The 18,858-nt window shown below is 34.2% G+C and overlaps 3 protein-coding genes across 6 annotated transcripts in view; 2 read left to right on the plus strand and 1 right to left on the minus strand.

The window, feature by feature from the left end:
• Nucleotides 1–665, plus strand: part of LOC110411375 (uncharacterized) — a 4,237-nt gene extending 3,572 nt beyond the window's left edge. For both annotated transcript variants that reach the window (XM_021421504.2, XM_021421505.2), the window contains exons 8-9: nucleotides 1–124; nucleotides 261–665. The exon at nucleotides 1–124 is cut by the window's left edge and continues 100 nt beyond it. In XM_021421504.2, coding sequence (XP_021277179.1) covers nucleotides 1–124; nucleotides 261–284 — 148 coding nt within the window. In that variant the 3' untranslated portion in view covers nucleotides 285–665. The remainder of the gene's footprint in view (nucleotides 125–260) is intronic.
• A 113-nt stretch (nucleotides 666–778) lies between these two features.
• LOC110411376 (tRNA-thr(GGU) m(6)t(6)A37 methyltransferase) lies at nucleotides 779–11,639 on the minus strand. Of its 3 annotated transcripts, XM_021421506.2 has the most exons (9): nucleotides 11,233–11,451; nucleotides 11,012–11,133; nucleotides 10,806–10,909; nucleotides 9,845–10,040; nucleotides 9,646–9,738; nucleotides 8,924–8,983; nucleotides 8,732–8,806; nucleotides 1,337–1,417; nucleotides 779–1,169 (listed from the first exon to the last, which is right to left on the minus strand). In XM_021421506.2, the coding sequence occupies exons 1-9, from the start codon at nucleotides 11,303–11,305 to the stop codon at nucleotides 798–800; spliced, it is 1,176 nt and encodes a 391-aa protein (XP_021277181.1). In that variant the 5' UTR covers nucleotides 11,306–11,451; the 3' UTR covers nucleotides 779–797. The 3 variants fall into 3 exon arrangements, with proteins under 3 accessions (XP_021277181.1, XP_021277184.1, XP_021277182.1); XM_021421509.2 differs by lacking the exon at nucleotides 1,337–1,417 and having other exon boundaries at nucleotides 11,233–11,639; XM_021421507.2 differs by lacking the exon at nucleotides 8,732–8,806 and having other exon boundaries at nucleotides 11,233–11,585.
• A 71-nt stretch (nucleotides 11,640–11,710) lies between these two features.
• On the plus strand, nucleotides 11,711–18,644 carry LOC110411377 (uncharacterized). Its single transcript, XM_021421510.1, has 10 exons — nucleotides 11,711–11,783; nucleotides 12,498–12,655; nucleotides 12,791–12,877; nucleotides 13,710–13,837; nucleotides 15,499–15,595; nucleotides 15,700–15,777; nucleotides 15,866–16,091; nucleotides 16,368–16,591; nucleotides 16,772–16,831; nucleotides 18,129–18,644. Exons 2-9 carry the CDS (start codon nucleotides 12,554–12,556, stop codon nucleotides 16,826–16,828), a joined length of 999 nt encoding a protein of 332 aa, XP_021277185.1. The 5' UTR covers nucleotides 11,711–11,783; nucleotides 12,498–12,553; the 3' UTR covers nucleotides 16,829–16,831; nucleotides 18,129–18,644.
• Nucleotides 18,645–18,858: the final 214 nt, after the last annotated feature.

Consider the following 18,858-nt stretch of genomic DNA (forward strand, 5'->3'; position numbering starts at 1 on the left):
TTCATGGCAAGACACTCTGACCCTGGAAGAGACGCAGGGAATGGAATTCTCATATCCTGCTGTTATCCAGGCTAGTGATGGATTAGTTCACATCACTTACACGTATAATCGGACCCAGATTAAGGTAAGAATGTAGTTTCTGATACAAGAAATAAATCAATTCATTCCCTTGATTCATTTTCTCCAGGAAATTCATTTCATTTTAGTTGTCTACTACTGCTTTTTCCTCTCGCTGATTAACTTTAGCTGACATTTTGCAGCATGTTGTTCTTCAACCAAATTGACCCAGTGACTTGTATACCTCTGTCAGCCAGAAAAATAAGAGGCATCTTTTCCTCGCAACCTGTGTTTCAGAGCCTTGTGTATAACCATCTTAAAGCTACCTGTAACCCCTTTTCATTATTGAAACCATCTGCTAGTGCCATAGCTTTGATATCGAGTTGAATTCCAAGCACTTAAAAAAATGAGCAGATTCATCCCAAGGATAAGCTTTCAAGCAGATTCAAGGACAACTATTTTGATGAACTACAGCATCATTTGCATTTCTTTGAAGATCCTTTGTAGGGCATTAGGCCTCTCTCAACAGAAGTATCATTTTAAGTGCCATTCATATGAGGATAGTCTGTACTTAACTCTTTTTTTAAAAAAAAAAACTTATATAAAAAGAATAGCAATTGTAGTGAATTTTATGCTTATTTTTTTGCACATTCTTAGTTTTGTGCAGCAAAATATAAAGATGTTCTGAGAAATAAGAGTACTGAGAATCGGAATAATGTCATGCTTCAAAAGGCAAACAATTATATAAGTTTGTCTTTCCACATCAAGTAATTACAACGTTTTTGATTACCAAAAGGGATGCCGGATGAAAGATCGACTTTCTCTACAATGACGTTGCCGTTGCAATCAATTTTGTAAGAGAAGTCCAGTCCATCCAAAATCAGGTGATAAATTATCTCTCCAGAAGGAGCCAGCTCGCTTCCATGCCCAGAAGCTTCTCCATCTTCAAAATCATTCATATCTGAAGTGTTATCTGAGGTGTCACCATTTCCTATCTTTATGAGAGTATCATGAGGTCGAGTTCTTTGAGACACTGATCGAATATCCCAAGAAAGCACTTGTTTGACCAAGCTTTTAAGCTCCTCTGGTGATGAATAGAGGGAATTCTTCGCCTGAAACAAACCCATTCTTTTGGATCAACAAATAGCTTCCTACCCATTCAAAAAACAAAAATTCTTGCAGACAAACAACAAACAGATTAAGCATTTCAGATTGGACACCTGGATCCTACATCATCAAGCTTTGTATAGAACCACAGGAAAACACCAGCATTACTTACCGCTGCTTTCCAGCAGTCCAGGAGTGAGGAAAGGAAGTCATCAGAGAAGCTAACAGAAGCAACTGATAACATACTGTCCACCTGAGCAAAATTTAGGCATACTCCATAAGAAATTGAAGGCAGAAGCACATGATGAGATTCATGGAAAAGGAAAGATGGAGGGTGGCATAGTTTGCTAACAGTTAAACCAGTCGATGAGCAACTAAATGGTTAAAAGAACTTCAGTTCTTTCTCAAGTATTTATGACTACATTGGGGCATATTTTTCTTAGCAAATTTGGATTACTAGAAAAGGAAGAAATTACCGAAACAATAGACAGAAAAATGATTTTAGTGAAATTCAATTTTCTTCTGTTGTTTAGACTTGAGACAATAATGAAAAAGAGAAAAAACAAATGATTTAACTATAATGGAGTTTTTCACCCTTATTTTCAGTATATTTATAGGACATACTCATAAAATCCTTTAGTATTACTTAACTAGTCTCATGTCTCTCAAAATCTCTTTACTCATGGAGAGAAATGAAAAGAAAGACCGCATGAACATTTGACATGATAGGTTCTCTTCTCTTCTCTTCACTTCTATCTTCAATTAGCAAGCCATAGAGACTACATTTTGGTTACTAATATATAATCTCTTCGGAATTAATAAAATCATCTTATAGGGAACTACATCACATATGAAGCCATGAAAGTAATCTAATACAAGTAGTACAATTGCTTTACCATGTGAAGCAATGCAAGTAACCCAAAACAAGTGACAAAATTTGTAACACCCCATACTTTAATAAATGGTCAATGGGCTTAATTATGGATAATTGAGAAGAATTAAAGTCGAACATAATATTATTAACCACAAGATGGTGGAAGAAAGTGTTTAGAACAAAATAATACTCATGCGATTAAATAATATTAAAATAATATTATTTTATTGAAAGGCGCATTAGTGGAATCAAAAGGTGATATGGAAGTAAATTGGGACCAATTGAGATGTTAGAAGCCTTAGAAGGTGAGCGAAAATTTTTGAAATAAAATAATATTATTATAATATCAAAGTAGTATAGATGCCACTTTGATTATGTCACATGAAGAATGTGTGAATTGCACACTAGACTAAGAGGGAGAGTATATGTGGTGAGTAAATACATATGTGATGTACATATAATAAATCAACTAAAGTATATAAATAATATTATATTATAAAGTAATATAATTATAAAATTACATGTGCATAAAGATTATGTGATAAAATTTTATAGAACATTGTTGCATGGAGTGTGGCCAACCCTGAAGGAACCAAATTGGTATAGAAATCTAGAGAATAAGACAAAAAGAGCATAATGTCATCATGCATGTGTGTAAAGAAAAGATGCACATAGAAAGATTTAACAAGTAAAAGAAAGTGTGCATGAAATCCCATTGACTAGAGGTAGCGGTAAGGAAAAGATTAAAATCAAATAGAAAAAAACAAAAGAGCTCATATAGAAAGGAAAGGAATTTGATGCATGAAAATTTATTTGTTGTATGGATGTCATAGAAAGAGTGGAGAAGTGCGATTTCCATGCAAATTTATTGAGAGACAAAGGTGGCTAAACAGATAAGGTAAAGAAAAGAATTATAGAGAATGAAATAAGATTTGAAAACATGACGAATTTCGTGCACTTTTCACAAAATTAAAAATATTTGACTATTTTTCTTCAAGCAACCCGTGAGCATCCTTCTTCCTCTTTTCAACAAATTGACAATTCTCTCAAAATTCTATACAGTAAAAACTATTAGGTTTGAAGCCTCTCCATAAAGTGTGAAACTTTATTATTATTTCTAAAAAGACTCGAGCTTGTAAAGCGATATTTAACATTTGATTTGAAGGTTACAACAAGAAAAATGTAAAAAGAAATTTGATCTTTAGTTTACTAGTTTCTCAAAGAAAGAACCAATAAAATAAATAATGTTTTAATGCTTGAAAGCATGCTAGTCGAATGTGTCAAGTAATGTTATTTTTAAAATGTGCTAAGTAACTATGTATATTGATTGTTGGGAAGTTGCCTAAATTGCAATTATTGAGTGGTTTTAGCATCAAGAGGAAATGAAAAAAATTGAGAAGAGCTGCTAAACCAAGTGTTTGGTACAAGTAAAAGCCATTGGAAAAAAAATTAAAACCAATGCTCATTTGAGCATGATTGAGGATGCAAAAGCTTGTTGAAAATTCCTTAGTAAAGCCATCTAACGTTAGAGGAGCGGACCGTATTATTAGTCAAGTATATATCTCACCAAGTTAAGGCGAGTAGAGCTTACCTATGCTATATTAAATATATATATATATATATATATATTCATTGATTGCACTTGTGAGAAACATGAGTTTTTTAAAACGATTAGGAACATGAGTTTTTAAAAGCGATTAGGATGATTGTTATGATGCTAAATGTTTATAAATTATTTTTCCTACGATGTATGTATACAATAAATGTTTTAGAAAAATTAGAAAACAAACTCTTCTCTACAGATTTAACTCAAAACATGCTTTGCAAGTTGTTTGTGATCGTGATATTTTAAATTTGCATATAAACATACTGAAAACCGCAATTCCTTTGCCATGTAGAATCAATAATGTCCATGTATATTCTTGAGTTATGAAACTTTAAATAAAGCATGCTGAAAATCGCTAATCCTTGTTCAATTACTTTATTCAACTTACCATGGTACGTGTAAAACAATTTCAATACATAATTCTCATAATATGTACTCATACTAAAAACATTTGAAAAATCCTTTGCCATGTAGTAAACAAATCTAAACTGTTACCATGCCCTGTTCAACATTTAATCAAATATAAGATATTCGTTCCCAAGTAAGTCTCAAGCCCGTAGGCCCTCTTCCATGTAATAAATGTACCCAACTACACTAACCCATGGCCTTAACCACGATATAAAAATTTGTGGTCTTGCCACGTAATATAAACCTGAGGATCTTGCCCTATATCGTATGCTTCGGGGTACTTCTCCCTACATTCAACGTACTACATTAAGGTTCTCCCCCTACATTCAACCTATTACATCAGGAGTTCTTCCATTACATAGATCATGCTAGCTAACAGATACTTTGTGCGCAAAGGTCACACAGCCTAGTGTGACAGTAGACCTACCATCAAGCATCTCACTCATAAAATCATCAATCTCCATGTTAAAACCAAGTTATGCCAGAATAGTAGGTATCATACCTTTAATTCAAATAAATAATTCCATATCAAATTTTTCTTAGACATAACGTAACATTCAAGCACCATTCTGTTTCATAAAATAATTTTTCAAAATCTTTATAAAAATACATTTCAAGCATGATTTAAAACCCAAAACTGTATACTCATTTAAAGAATAAAATAAATGTCCCATTTTAGGGTAATTTCCGTAAACGATACTTAAAATCCATCCCAAAACCATTCACGTGCACGGAAAATCTTGTGCAAACATAAGATAACATCATCATAAAACGCAAAAACGTATGTGCACACAAATTGTTTTATTGAAGCATGATGGGGTATATAAAAATAACACACTTGTTCGAGTTTATGATAAAATGAAAGCAATACATTTCATAAGCACGTTTATATGCAGATTCAAAGCATCATGATCACAAACAACTTGCAAGGTATATTTGGAGCTAAAACAGTACAAAAAAGCTTGTTTTCTTTTTTTTTTTTTAAATCTTTATTGTATATACTTATATTCATAGTAGGGAAAACAATTTATAAATATTTAGCACAATCACAATCATCCTAATTGCCTTTAACAACCCATGTTTTCCACAAGTTCAATCAATGAACATAAATATATGTATTTAACATAGCATAGGGAATATAATCTTTAAAATAGATATGCCTCACTGACCTTAACTTGGTGGGATTTGTACTTCATCAATAACACCGTTTGCTCCTTTAGCGTTAGATAACTTTACTAAGGACTTTCCAATAAGTTTCTGAATCCCCAATTCTGGACAAACGAGCATTTGTTTCAATTTTTTTTCCAACAACTTTTACTTATAATGAACACTCGGTTCAATAGCTCTTCTAAACTTTTCTCATTTACTCTTGATGCTAAGCCACTCAATAAACATTAGAACTAACTCGATTCAGACAACTTCCAAACAATCCATATACACAGTTTCTTAGCAGAATTTGAAAACCACATTACTTGACACAATCAGCCAGCGTACTTTCAAGCACTAAAACCTTATTTATTTTATTCATTCTTTCTTTGAGAAACTAGTAAACTAAAAACTAAATCTCTTTTTACCTTTTCCTTGCTGCAACCTGTGAACCAAATGCTAAATATCTCTTTACAATCTTTTGAGTCTTTCTAAGAATAACAATAAAGGTTCACACCCCATGGAGAGACTTCAAACCTTTTGATTTTTACCATATAACACTTTGAGAGAATTGTCAATTTATTAAAAACAGGAAGAAGGATGCTCACAAGTTGCTTGAAGAAAAATAGCCAAATGTTTCTAATTGTCTGAGAAGTGGGCAGAATTCTCTATGTTTCCAAGTCCTATTTCATTTTCTATATTTCTTTTCTTTACCTTATCCGTTTATCCACCCTTGTCTCCCAATAAATTTTCATGCTTCAAGTTCCTTTCCTTCCTATTTGGCCTCCTCCTCTAATGACATTACATGCAGCCCATAAGTTGTTCCTTTTATTTGATTTCTAATCCCTTCCTTGCCATCACTTCTAATAAATGGGATTTCATGCATACTTTTCTTTTACTTGTCAAATCTTTGCATGTGCACTCTTTCTTCAGAAACATGCATAATGACATCATATTCTTTTTGTCTTTTCTTCTTTTTCTTTAAATTTTTATACCAATTTGGTTCCATCATGGCCAACCACACTCCATGCAACAATGTTCTCCTATAAAATTTTATCATGTGATCTTTATTCACATGTAATTTTGTAATTATATTACTTTACAATATAATACTAATAAAATATTATTCATACACTCTACTTGATTTATTATGCATGCATCACATATGTATTTACTCACTATGCATACTCATCTTCTTAGTCTAGTAAACAATTCACATATTTTCACATGACGTAATCAAATCAGCATCTATACTAATTTAATATTATAATAATATTATTTTATTAAAACAAAATATTATTTTATTTTAAAATTTTTCACTTGACTTCTAGGCCTCTTAACATCTCAATTGACCCCAATCTACTTCCATATCACTTTTTGGACTCCACTAATTCATCCTCTATAAAATAATATTATTTAATCGAGTGTATTATTTTATTCTAAATGTTTCATTCCACCATCTTATGATTAATAATATTATATTCGACCTTAATTCTACTCAATTATCTATAATTAAGCTCAATTGATTATTTATTACATTGCGGGGTGTTACAAGTCCCACTCCATTGTTTGCAATCTTTGCTTTTCATTTTTTTCTTGCTTCTAGCTGATCATGCACCTACACAACATATATTAAAACACCAAGACATGCACCCGCAAATCTCATTCCTTGTGCCGTAGACATACATCATGCAAAATATGTTCATGCGCTAAAGACAATTTTTTTTTTCTTTTTTCATCTCTTTGTTGGTTTTTGTGTTGAGGACTTTTAAAGAGAAACATTTTCCTTTTTTTTTTAATAAACCATACCTACTCTTGTGCATGGAAAAGTCCTTGGTTCTCATCAAAGGAATTTCCACGTAGGGAGTAAAAAGGTGAGAAACCTAAAATAACGATAAAACAATGAACTACCACGCGCAAAATAATTTCGTGCATAGCAATATTGCTTGCAGAAACATCGCACACATGACAATGTTACACAGTAGCTCCACAGCAATGAGCAAGCAAACGAGTGAAACAAAGTGGAGAAGGCCTATACCATATACCTCCAAGCCATGAGATTAATTTTACTTTATCTTTATACTTTATTTCATTTTAAGTCTACCCTACAACCAATGCATGAGAATCTCTTCTCCCAAGTATCCTCATGCAAGGGCAAAATGTAGATACTTGATATTGTTTACTAATATATCATCCTTTTATAACTAGTAAAGTTGTCTTACAAGGAATTACATCATCACATGAAATAGTGAAAGTTATCCAAATCAAGCGCTAAAGTCTTTATTGCATGAAGCAATGGAAAAAACCAAAAACAAGTGACATGGTTATTTTATTGTACGGATGTAGTGGAAGTCACTCTAAAATGAGTGGTCGGGCTTTTAAGATGTTCCAAAGAGTTAAGCTTGGTGGCTCAGATATGGAAATAGTTAAAAAGTCTTACTCTTGACCTTTCCCTACTTCTCCCTTTTAGTACAAATAGAACACTTCCAGTTGTGCTATCACAAAACTTAGAACAACCCCCCATGGCCCAGGTAACCTCTGTATTCACTAGAAAAGGGCTTTAATACCTTGCCAATCGGCATCTTCTCATTGGTTGCATTCATTGCACCTTTGGCCTATATATATTGGTTTTTGCAATTCATTTGGTGGGCTTTTGGCTTTTTTTTATTCTCTCTCTAAGTTCACTCTCTACAATCTCCTCCCTCATTGTTCTCTACATCCCTCTCATCCTTTATTCTTCCAAACTTCCCTACTTCCTATTCCCCGTATCTTGTTCCACCACCTACCACAACACTAGGTACTTCAAAGTTTGCTCCAATCTCTCTCTTTGTCACGCTCAACACTCCTATTTTAGTTGTTTCCAAAACTACCTCTTCCTCTTCCAGAAGAACCTTTTTACACAATTCATACAAGAGAAATTCAATAACTTCTCTCCATTTCACCACTCTCAACTTACAACAATGCAAACATGATAACAGTATAAATGTTCTTCGACTTTCTACTTATATGCTAATGAATCTAATTTAGTGTCTACAACATAACTAAAAGAATAGCAACTCCAAGCTTATCAAATATTAATGGTTCTGCTCTTAAAGACACATCCATATCTAGCAAGTGGCAACTACTTATGCGTGCCTCTGACCTAATTTAAGAACAATGTTTAACCCTTTGGTACATAGCAGCAGCAACTCAGACACTGATAGCAGGTAAATATTAGCCTTAAAATAACTGCACCAAAAGTCAGATCCAGATTTTGCACTTAAAATGGCCACACAGTCAAAAAGGAAAAAATGTGTGTATGTGTGTACATGTATGTATGTATGTATGTATGTATGTATCAAATTCATGAAAGATACCTTATTCAATGAAAAGTTACGGCATTATATGTTGTATTTCTAAGAAACTAAATTTAGAAGCAAAAGAACCGGTTGCAATGTCTTATTCAAGGAAAAAAGTTACAGCAGAAAAAATGATATTTCTTAACAGCATATATGAATAAACCAGAAGCTAAAAAACCATAGAAGAGGAAATACCATGACCCAATTAGGTATCACTGCTCCTTCAATATTGTCACAGTATGGTAGATATGGTTTGATATCCAGTACAGGCTGTTAATAAAATTCATTCAAGAAGCAGAATTTATATTTATAGCTGTCAAGAAAACACATCAAACTGGGAAGAAGAAGATAAAGCCATCAATGTGAAGTAAGGAAATGAGAACTTACCGTTCCATCAACTAGATCCGCTCCAGAGAGTAGAAGCATATTTCCTTGCACTGCCTCCACCTAAAATATGAAGAGTATAATAGTTTTAAAGTGAATACACCTTTTCTAAAGGCATGTGTAAGGTTCTAACAACTTTTAGAATTTATGAACTTAAATATAAGAAAGACTTCACCTCCGCGTATAACTTGTTATTTTTACAGTGGTAGAAAAGACATTATGAAAAATGATAATTGGCAAAACAAGAACAATCACACACACACAGAGCTATGAAGGAAAGTGCAGTCACAGAGCTTGCAATTTTTGATTTCATGTATACCAGCATCGCTTTGCCATTATCCTCCATGATGATTCAGAAATTCACTTAAGGCAGACAGAAAGGTTGACATCCAAAGGTTGCTTTTGACAGAGATGCATTCTGCCAAACTGGATCAGAGATTCTTTAAATCATCACTACTATTACGGGCTAAAATAAACTTGCTTATTGCAGCATTTCTCATCCTTAAATATGAAAAACTATTCCCCTGGTGTGGCAATGCCAAAAGATCCATGTATCATATTTCTGAAATGATCTTCCCATAAGTATTCAGAACAAAATTTTCATCAGATATTAACTTCCAAAGTTTTAAACCCCACTTTACCCAGTTAAGTCAGATATCAGTCGAAAGACAACAGTTGGAGAACATGCTGTTGCATTAATAACATATCAATGCAGGATTCCATACCTTTGCTACAGTGAGTCCTATAGGACATGGTCGATGTGGAGATCGTGTAGCAAAAACTCCCATCCTTCCACCTTTCAATCTAGGAACTCTGACCTATTAAAGTGACCAACCTTCCATAGAAGTTTAACAATGATAAGAAATGATCATAAGTGATAGTAAATATGAATAACACAAGTTCCATGATCACAATGTCACAAACCTTGGCCTTAAACTTTGATTTAGATGGATGCTTCCATAACTTCTCCAGATCTGTATTTAAATGAAACACATATATAATCCAGCAATGAGAGTATTCTTCGAGACCCTCAAGAGATGCAGGAGGAACTCTAGCTGAATCAAAAACCAAACATGCCCTCGCTAGAGGGACAAGTAGAGGTTGCCTGGGGGTCCCATTCCTGCACAAATTATACATGGAATTTGGTCATTTAGCATTAATCAAGCACTATGCTTGAGTAACAACAGATAAATTAGTTGTAAGCATTGGTCTGAAAATTTACCCAGACAAGCATGAGTACTCCATAGCTTCTATTAAAAAAATAAACTTTTTTATTGACAAATCTCTGTCATCATGCTAGACTGCAGTTCAAGCACTTCTCCACAACTGTGGAATTAAAATAAAGAAAGCAAAGAAAAATATTTAACATGGTTGAAACAAGGGAAAGGAACCCAGATAATTACATTATGTCACTGGCTGTACAGTATCATTCACTTTTTCTACAAAAAACAATATTTTCATTGTTACCTTATAAAAATTTTCATAGCTGATCCTTCTCTATTTAAAGTTTTCTTTTTCGGCCAATATTTGAAGGTTTCTCTTTTGGGGACTGCTCTTTCAACTATTAGTTATTAAGAAAATAAACCCAACATGTTCACCCAACTAGTGGATTGATCCAACTTTGGCCCTCCTATGAGTTGATTGGGATCCAACTTTGGATTTACCTCTTGTCAACCATTCTGGCTTTGAGTCATGAAAATTTTCATTTTGCACAGTAAAATTAATTTTTATAACATGGCCTCTGTCGAGCGAGAAAACATTAGAGAAGAAAACTACAGAAAATAGCAACAATGGCAAAAAAAAAAAAGGTACTTGCAATCAAAGTTTATATTGGAAAAAATGGTTGATTTAGAAATTACTAGACAAAATGCCTTCTTAGAATCACCTTGTAGAAAAGCAAGATTGAATGATACCAATAGGTGCCATTGGATACGATGTCATTTCTGAATTCTCACACTTGGGTTGTGCTACTACTGCTTTCCTCAATGCCTACAAATATTTGTTTTTTCTTATAAGCAAATAATTTAAGAAAGGCAAATAACAGTACTATAAAGAATTAAAACAATAAGGAAGAAGAGAAGAAGGAAGAACCTGCTGAGCCCTAATGCGACCTTGTCTCTCTGCAGCACATTTTTCCAAAGAAGAATTAAGAGATTTTTGAAGCTCTTTCACCTTAGAATCTGATTCTACCCATTTTCTCCGATATATAAAAACTGAGAGAAGAAAGGTGAACATGCAGATACACATGAAATAAAGTTCAAGGTAACTATATAAAAAGAATAAAGAAGAAAAAAGGTAGGGAGAAAAGATACAGGAGATTGCTGAAGAAGCAGAAAACACTGCAGCAATTGCCAATGTTACGATCGAGTATGCGCTGCAGGCCATGGATTTGTACTTTTACTCTTTCATCAAAGTCTGAAGTTCGGTTTTAACATAACCAGTTGCTAGTCGGGTAGGGTTTTAGAAAAAATTTTCTTCTCTTTCCATGACATGACGTGGGATGGGTTGGGTATTTAACTGGGAACTTCACTTCGGGCTTGCGGGTCTTTGACTGGCCTGGGATAGTGGGAATTCCGTCCAAGCAGAGCTAGAGCTAGCTAGAAATCAAGCTTAGAATAATATGATCTCAACCCAAAAAAAACCAAGGCTCTTTGACTCATTTCCAGCCTACCATGCTACGAGTACTTGAGTTTACTTTAAAGCCCAAACACGACTGCCTAGACTGGGCCTATTCTACTACGCACTGTTACTCCGAGGTCTAATTACAGTATGATTATATGCTCTTGGTAAAGTAAACTCTTTCTTTCTTTGTCTCTCTCCTCTCTCGCCCTGCTGGAGTTTCCTACTACTGTAACTGTATTAGGTACTTTCTCTTTTCCCCAATTTTATGATAGCATCTAATCATACATTGGGGGCTACTCTTCTTCACAACCCTGTTCAGTTTTGTCTCTCTCATTCTATTCTTCACGTATATATAAATAGAAACATGTTTAGACATGCATCATTGTTGCTTTAAAAACCCAGTTCATGAAACTAAATAAGCCAAATGGATATGTGGAAATCAGCAGGAAACATTTTGTTGGTTTTCTTCTCCTTTTGTTGTTTTCAGTAATCAGTGTCACCCACTTTTCTGGATCTGCAACAAACTTCAACTCTTACCTTGATTTCTTAAAATTCCATTGTGATATAGATATGTCTGCATTCTTTGAGGTTGATGCTTGTTTTGTTCACATTATGATGTGATCGTGGCTCTTAAGAGTATAGACAAGATTTTTGTGCGAACCCCAGTTTTATTCTGCCATTTACCATAGGTGAAAAGTGTAAACCTTAGTCCCATTGTTTTAAGTTCTAACTCTATTAATCTCAAAAAAAAATTTTATTTTTTTCCATTGTTTTGACTAGCCTAATCCCACAGGAATAGAACAACTGTAAACTTCGTGATAAAATCATAAAGTTTGGACAAATTGATTTGTTGGTATTCTGTTATTGCTAGCGTTTCAGTGTGCACATGTTTGCTTAAGTGTATATTTTGGTAAGCATCAAGAAGACCTAAAGACATGCTGGAAAAACTATGCAGAAAATTTGCTAAGTTTATATGAAATTGTGGCTACTTGAAGCCCTGAGGATTTAAATATGAAGAAAGATTGTTGCACTCAGGGGCCGCTGACAGAGCAATTCACCTTTTCCGCTGGTTCTGCTCCCTTCAAAAGTTGCCATGCCTCTACTATTGTTGAGGTAATGCCTCTACCATTATTGAGATTAAATAAATCAGTTATTTTTGCGTGAGTGAGCATGGTTATGGTTTTATTCTGTAGTGTTCCTCTGTCAAAAGAACTTGGCTTGTTTATTGCTTCTATGCAATTTGTGCAGGTTGATAAAGGTCATTTTTTAGCTGCTTATTTTGGAGGTACCTCTGAAGGAGCACCTGATGTGAAAATTTGGTTGCAGAAATGCAAGGTAATTGTCTAGCAATTGCTGAACATGATATTGGTTCCTTCCCTGGAATTTTCCATGGTTTTATATGAGGATAACCAATATGTATGTTCAGCAGATGTAACTGTGATTATTTTTCTAGATGTTATTATAACTGTCATCTCTGTTAGCTCATCATCATCATCATCATCATCATCATCATTATTTAATATTGAGGTTCAACTTCAATCTAGTTATCTTAAGAAATTTGTGGGTTACTCTAGCATTTTAAGAAAGGCCTCTTAATGTACAAAAAGGGGAGTCATCTTACTGACCAAGTGAAAATAATATGGGAACGTTTGTTCTTCTTCCTTGTTTTCTGCCCCCATTTGTTTCCATTAGTTTTTTTCCTCATGATTATGCTATGGTCCTCAGAGCTTTCATCTTCTGCTTATATGAATTTCTGTGTGCATGAGCATGTGTTCTCATACATGTAGATTTGTATTCTCTCATTTTCCCTTTTCTCTGTAGCTACATTGAGCATATAATTAGGTGTACACATAAGACTAGGGAAAGGATGCCTCACCACCCTTGCGTCACTTCTTATGTCCATCGTTCTTCTGTCTTTTTTGCCTGCAGTCTTATTTGCCTTTCTATTGTCTAATCTGTCTGTACTTGTAAGGCAGGAATAGAACATAGAAAAGCCACCCTCACCTATTATTCTCTTTATAAACTCTAGTCATGTTTTGTTTTCTTCCACTTATACCTTAACATGTGTGCATGGATGTGTCTATGTGTGTGCATATTAGTGATATGATCCTCTTAGGATTTTAACAGAGTTGTTTTCACTTAAATGCATGAAAATTTATTTTGGCAGGATGGCTGCTGGTATCCACCTGTTATTATTGACGAAGAACCCAATGTCCCGATGTGGAATCCCGTGCTATTTAAACTTCCATCAGAAGAATTGTTGTTATTCTATAAAATAGGCCAGGAGGTTCAAAAGTAAATTTCTAGCCCTTTATGTTTTTCTGACAAATTCTTCTTTGTAATTATAATAGCCAGGTCTAACAATTGTTTTGCTTTTGCCTCCTTTATAGAACTTCTTCACTTATTCTGCAAAGTTGACTGTGTTTATTGCATTGTTAAGACTGAAATGCGCAACACAATTATAGAACATCACATCTACTGCAGAAGAGTCACTCAAAATGCAAATCTCTTCTTCATGAGTTCCAAATTTCAGCAGAAGGTCAACAACTGATGCCGCATGAACTATCACCAAATTGAAGGAATGAAAAGAATCCCCTCCTTCCAAGGAGAAAGAGAGAAAGACTTTAACACACAGCCCCAATTGCTCAAAAAGATCAGCTAAAATTGCTTATATCGTTATTGTTATTATAGTAAGAATGGTATAAGTAGAAATGTGCATTATAATTTATCCTTTCTTTTTTCCTTTAAAAACTTAACCAAACAAGGGATTTTGAGAATTCCTCCCTTTCCTTTCCCTTCCTCATTTTTACTATCCAAACAAAGCAAGCATCTTCCTTTTCCTTTCCTTTCCTTTCCTTTAGAAACCCCTCATTTCCTGTCCTTTACTAACTTCAATGCTAATATTATGGTGTAAAGGAAAGGAAATGACACGTTATAATGCAGTTTCCCTATCATACTCTTTCTTGCTATAATAGCCACGACAATATGGATGATAGCATTTCACTATAGAAAATTTGAAGGCTTTCGTAGACTATTTGCCATATGCCTGTTGAAGCCTTATAACTTTGGAACATGTCATACATGAAGTAAAGCTGGGTGCTCTTCTCTGTTCAGAAACATTATTCTATGCTTAGTCATTCCACTGCCTTGGATGCATATTAAGTCCTAAAACCTTAAAAAGGCTTCAATGTTTACATGATGAGGCTTTACTAGCAATTGAATCTTTAAGAGCGCACCTTCATACATTGAGTGGATTTAAAGTCAATTGAGGCAAACTGTTTTTGCCTTACAGCACACATTAAAGGTAAATAAAGCACCTTTTAAGATACAGAAATTAGAAGGTTACCACCCTTGTTAGTTCTCTTTTCTTTTGCAGTTGTTTGTCAAAATAGATTTCGTATTAGATAGTTTTAGAACTGCTATTTTTTCAGATGCATATTCTGTTTTAGTTATGTTAGTAATTTTCTGCTGTAGTTTAAGGTTAACCTGTGATAAGGATTAAAGTGCCTCAATTCTAATATTTGTTTTTTGACTTTGTAGCAAAAATATGTTAAGAATAGACTGCAGTTCTGTTTATATCCTTGAAATTTTCGAATAGGCTACCCTTAAATTGTGTTTTATCCTTCATTAGTCCACACTGTTATATTTCTTTTGTCAATAAAGTTTAGCTTGGAGACTCTAAGATCTTCAGGATCTGAGTATGTCTCAGGAAATGGTTAAGCAAAGATGCTACTTGGCTTTAACTCAGGCAGTAGGGATTTGGATAGAGATTTTAGGTTCAAGCTGTAAATGCTCTCTGTTTCTACCAAAAAGATAATAGTAGCAAAAGAAAAAGAAATATGACAGAGCATTCTGAAGTTATTTGTCCTGTCTGTATGTTATTATTATATGTGAATTTGTTATAATAATATACATCCTGCTTACCTTCTCTAACTGTTGACCTTAATTAAATACAGGTGGAGTGGATGCATGAAGCGGTCATATGATAAAGGTGTTACTTGGACAAAGAGAGAGCAACTTCCTCCTGGCATACTAGGACCTTCTAAAAACAAGGTGTGACTAGAATTTGTTATTAAATTTACATATATTTTACTATATTCTCAACCATGAAGCTCTGATAACATCTCCTGATCATGTGTGTATTCACTCATCCGCAGCCTATTTTGATGGAAAATGGCCTTTTGCTCTGTGGATCATCTGTAGAGAGTTGGAATTCTTGGGGGGCATGGGTTGAGGTTGTGATGCTGACTCATCTACATCAGCTGTTGGACTCTAATGATGTTTGAAAATGCAGTTGACATATTTGATGATTTACGTCGACAGGTTACAGCAGATTCTGGTATGTCTTGGAAGAAGTATGGCCCCATTATTGTTAAAAATAAATCTCTCAGTGTGATTCAACCAGTTCCTTACCTTACTGCAAAAGGAACATTGCGTCTTTTGTTGCGATCTTTTGATGGCATAGGTAAAGTTTGTATGTCAGAATCCATTGATGGTGGTCATAACTGGGATTTTGCAAAACCTACTGAGCTTCCCAACCCAAACTCAGGTTGGTGGGCTAATCCCTTTTTCTTGGATGGCATCCAACAGAAAGAAAATTTATATTTACTGTGATGGTTCCATGTAGACTGTATGGAATCTATAACTTAGCTATGCATCATTTAAAATTATTAATTTAGTTTTGACTTGTTTTCTCATCTTCAAGAATTGCATTTCCTTGATTTAAATTAGTTAATGGCTAATGCTATGTAAAATGGAAAGAAAAATTTTGCCTATTACCTTCAAATTTCCCCTACTAGCTTATACCATGAGCTTCAATTTTTAGGTATTGATGGGGTTAAGCTGAGGGATGGTCATGTCTTACTTGCTTACAATACAATCTCAAGGGGCGTGCTTAAAGTTGCACTCTCCACAGATGATGGTGATTCATGGCATGAAGCTTTGACACTGGATGAGAATTTGGAAATGGAATTCTCTTATCCTGCTGTTATCGAGGCTAGTGATGGATCTGTTCACATCACGTACACGTATAATAGGACACAGATTAAGGTAACGGCATTGTTTCTGGGACTGGGAATGAATTGGTTCTCAATTCCTTCCCTTTGTTCTTTCCATTCTATTTATTCATTAAATTCATCTGCTAATTGTTTTTCCCTTGTGATATCCATTATGTAAATGTTGGAGCATCAAGGATCTGAGATTAACTTGTGCAGAAATTTATTTTTGCAGCATGTTATCCTTCAACCCAATTGGTTCAGTGATATTTTTCCTTCTCAGCAAGAATAGAAGGTAAAATCTCAATCAGTGCATGTACTGGAGCCTAGAGCGTCAGCATAACCATGTTATAACTGCTAGTACCCATTTTTTATCATTGCAGTATGCTGAAATTTTATGTATTTGGCTTGAATATAAACATGGCATTTACACAAAAAATAATCTATAATAATTTCTCCATTGCTGAGAATTTGATGAGCATTTGAGTTGGAGTTTTTACCTTCTTGAAGTTTAGAGACAAATCTAGATATGCCAAATCAAGTACATTGTGACTTAAAGCCTCTAGTATCTTCTACATTTTATTGGAGAAAACATTAGGGGACAAAATCATCAATTAGATAACACACCCTGTGATTTAGTTAATAGTGGCGACCTGCAAGAGAAGTTTTTGCATGAATTATAGATAGAGAGTTGATTTTTTCTGTAAAATGGATGTATCTAGTTGGCTGCTTCCAAGTAGTACTTTTGGCTTTTCTCTAATTTCTATTTGCTTTGTTCTTTGTGGAACTGGTTGTCTATGTTTGACAACAGAAGAAGCTTCAAGACAAGCTCCTATCCATTATAAAGGAATAAGATCTTTTTTGTGTAGAAGTAGGTTTATCACTGAACCTCGCTAATTTAAAAAGTGTACCAGTTGCCATAAGGCACAACAATGTTCTATCCAAAATCTTTAAATTAGTTATTTCATAGTTGAAAACATTTGGGAATTAAATTTTCAAATATTTATATTTAACAGTTGAAAGTTTATTTGTTATCAAAAAAATAGTTAGACATTTTCAATTAACTTGAAATATGACATGCATGATCTATGAGAATAGAGCATAAAATCAAACGGTTGGATTAACAAAATATAAATTGTATAAAAAGACATGAAAAGGTGTAAAACTAATTAGTACATCAATATACGTGGGATTCCTTCTCATATATACTCACAAATGTAGATACAGACATTACATACACTCAATTACATGTATATGTGCATCAATGTTGTATATTTCAGATTATGTTTAAAGTATTAATAAATTTAGAAACAATTTAGATGTATGTTATAAAAACTGTTAAAATACAAAATGGTACATCCAAACATACAGGTACCAACACCGGTGTAGACCACTGCAACAGAAAATCCATAAAACACTGATTGGTATGTGTGGTGCTGATAATGTTGGTTTCAATCATTGTCCAAAACTTAATAAGACATTTCTCTAAAATTGGAATATTCTTTAAGTTTTGGCTACTTCTTAAGGAGGTAATACTTTTTCTTGGGCCTAATGGCAGTGAAGATTGCCTTCTCATGTTTGTGTTTACGCAGGAAATGCTTGGGAACTGTAAGAAACTTGGGGTTTGTTGTGTTCGACCATAAATCAGACCTGAAAAAAGGATTGTTCAGGTAATCGCTGTTGGAGACCAGATTGTCCATGTTAACTGATTGAACTAGTGTATTGTAGACAGAAGATGAGTGAAATGCCAGGAGCTGAAATTACTATAAACAGCACCAGCTTTCATAAAGCAAATTTTGCACAGGCAATGTTTGGATTGGCTTGTTTTGGAAGAATTGAAGCTAGTGAAAGTAATAGATTTTTTTTATTTCATTACTTGGCACTTGAGCCTTGATATAAGATTGTGACCCTTGTAACTTAAAAGTTTTGTGTTTGGGTTCGAGCACAATAATATTGATTTTGGTTGGACTCCAATTTGGTTCACTTGTTTTGGCTATATGTTGTTGCTCCAGTGTTGATAGACACTATTAGGGCCTTGGTCTGTACACTAATGTTTTTTATGTACAGCTGCTTTGCAATTATCAAAGAGGAAAGGCTAGTTTGTGTAACTCATCTTATCCGAGTCCAACAGCAATAGAATTGTGATCCGTGGAGATTGCAAGTTTTCAGGATTTTGTGTGCGCTGCCCTGAGCATTCTAAACAGTCTCAGGCGATAAGTAACTGAACATTTTTAGGATTGCCGCATTACCATGCACTTGAGCAAAGCAACCAGTGAGTGACTGCTGTTACTCTTTTCCCAAGGATAGTGAAGAAGACAGACA

Source organism: Theobroma umbraticum, unplaced genomic scaffold (assembly GCF_002168275.2).
Source record: "Theobroma umbraticum cultivar Fairchild unplaced genomic scaffold, ASM216827v3 scaffold_56.0, whole genome shotgun sequence".
NCBI lineage: Eukaryota > Viridiplantae > Streptophyta > Magnoliopsida > Malvales > Malvaceae > Theobroma > Theobroma umbraticum.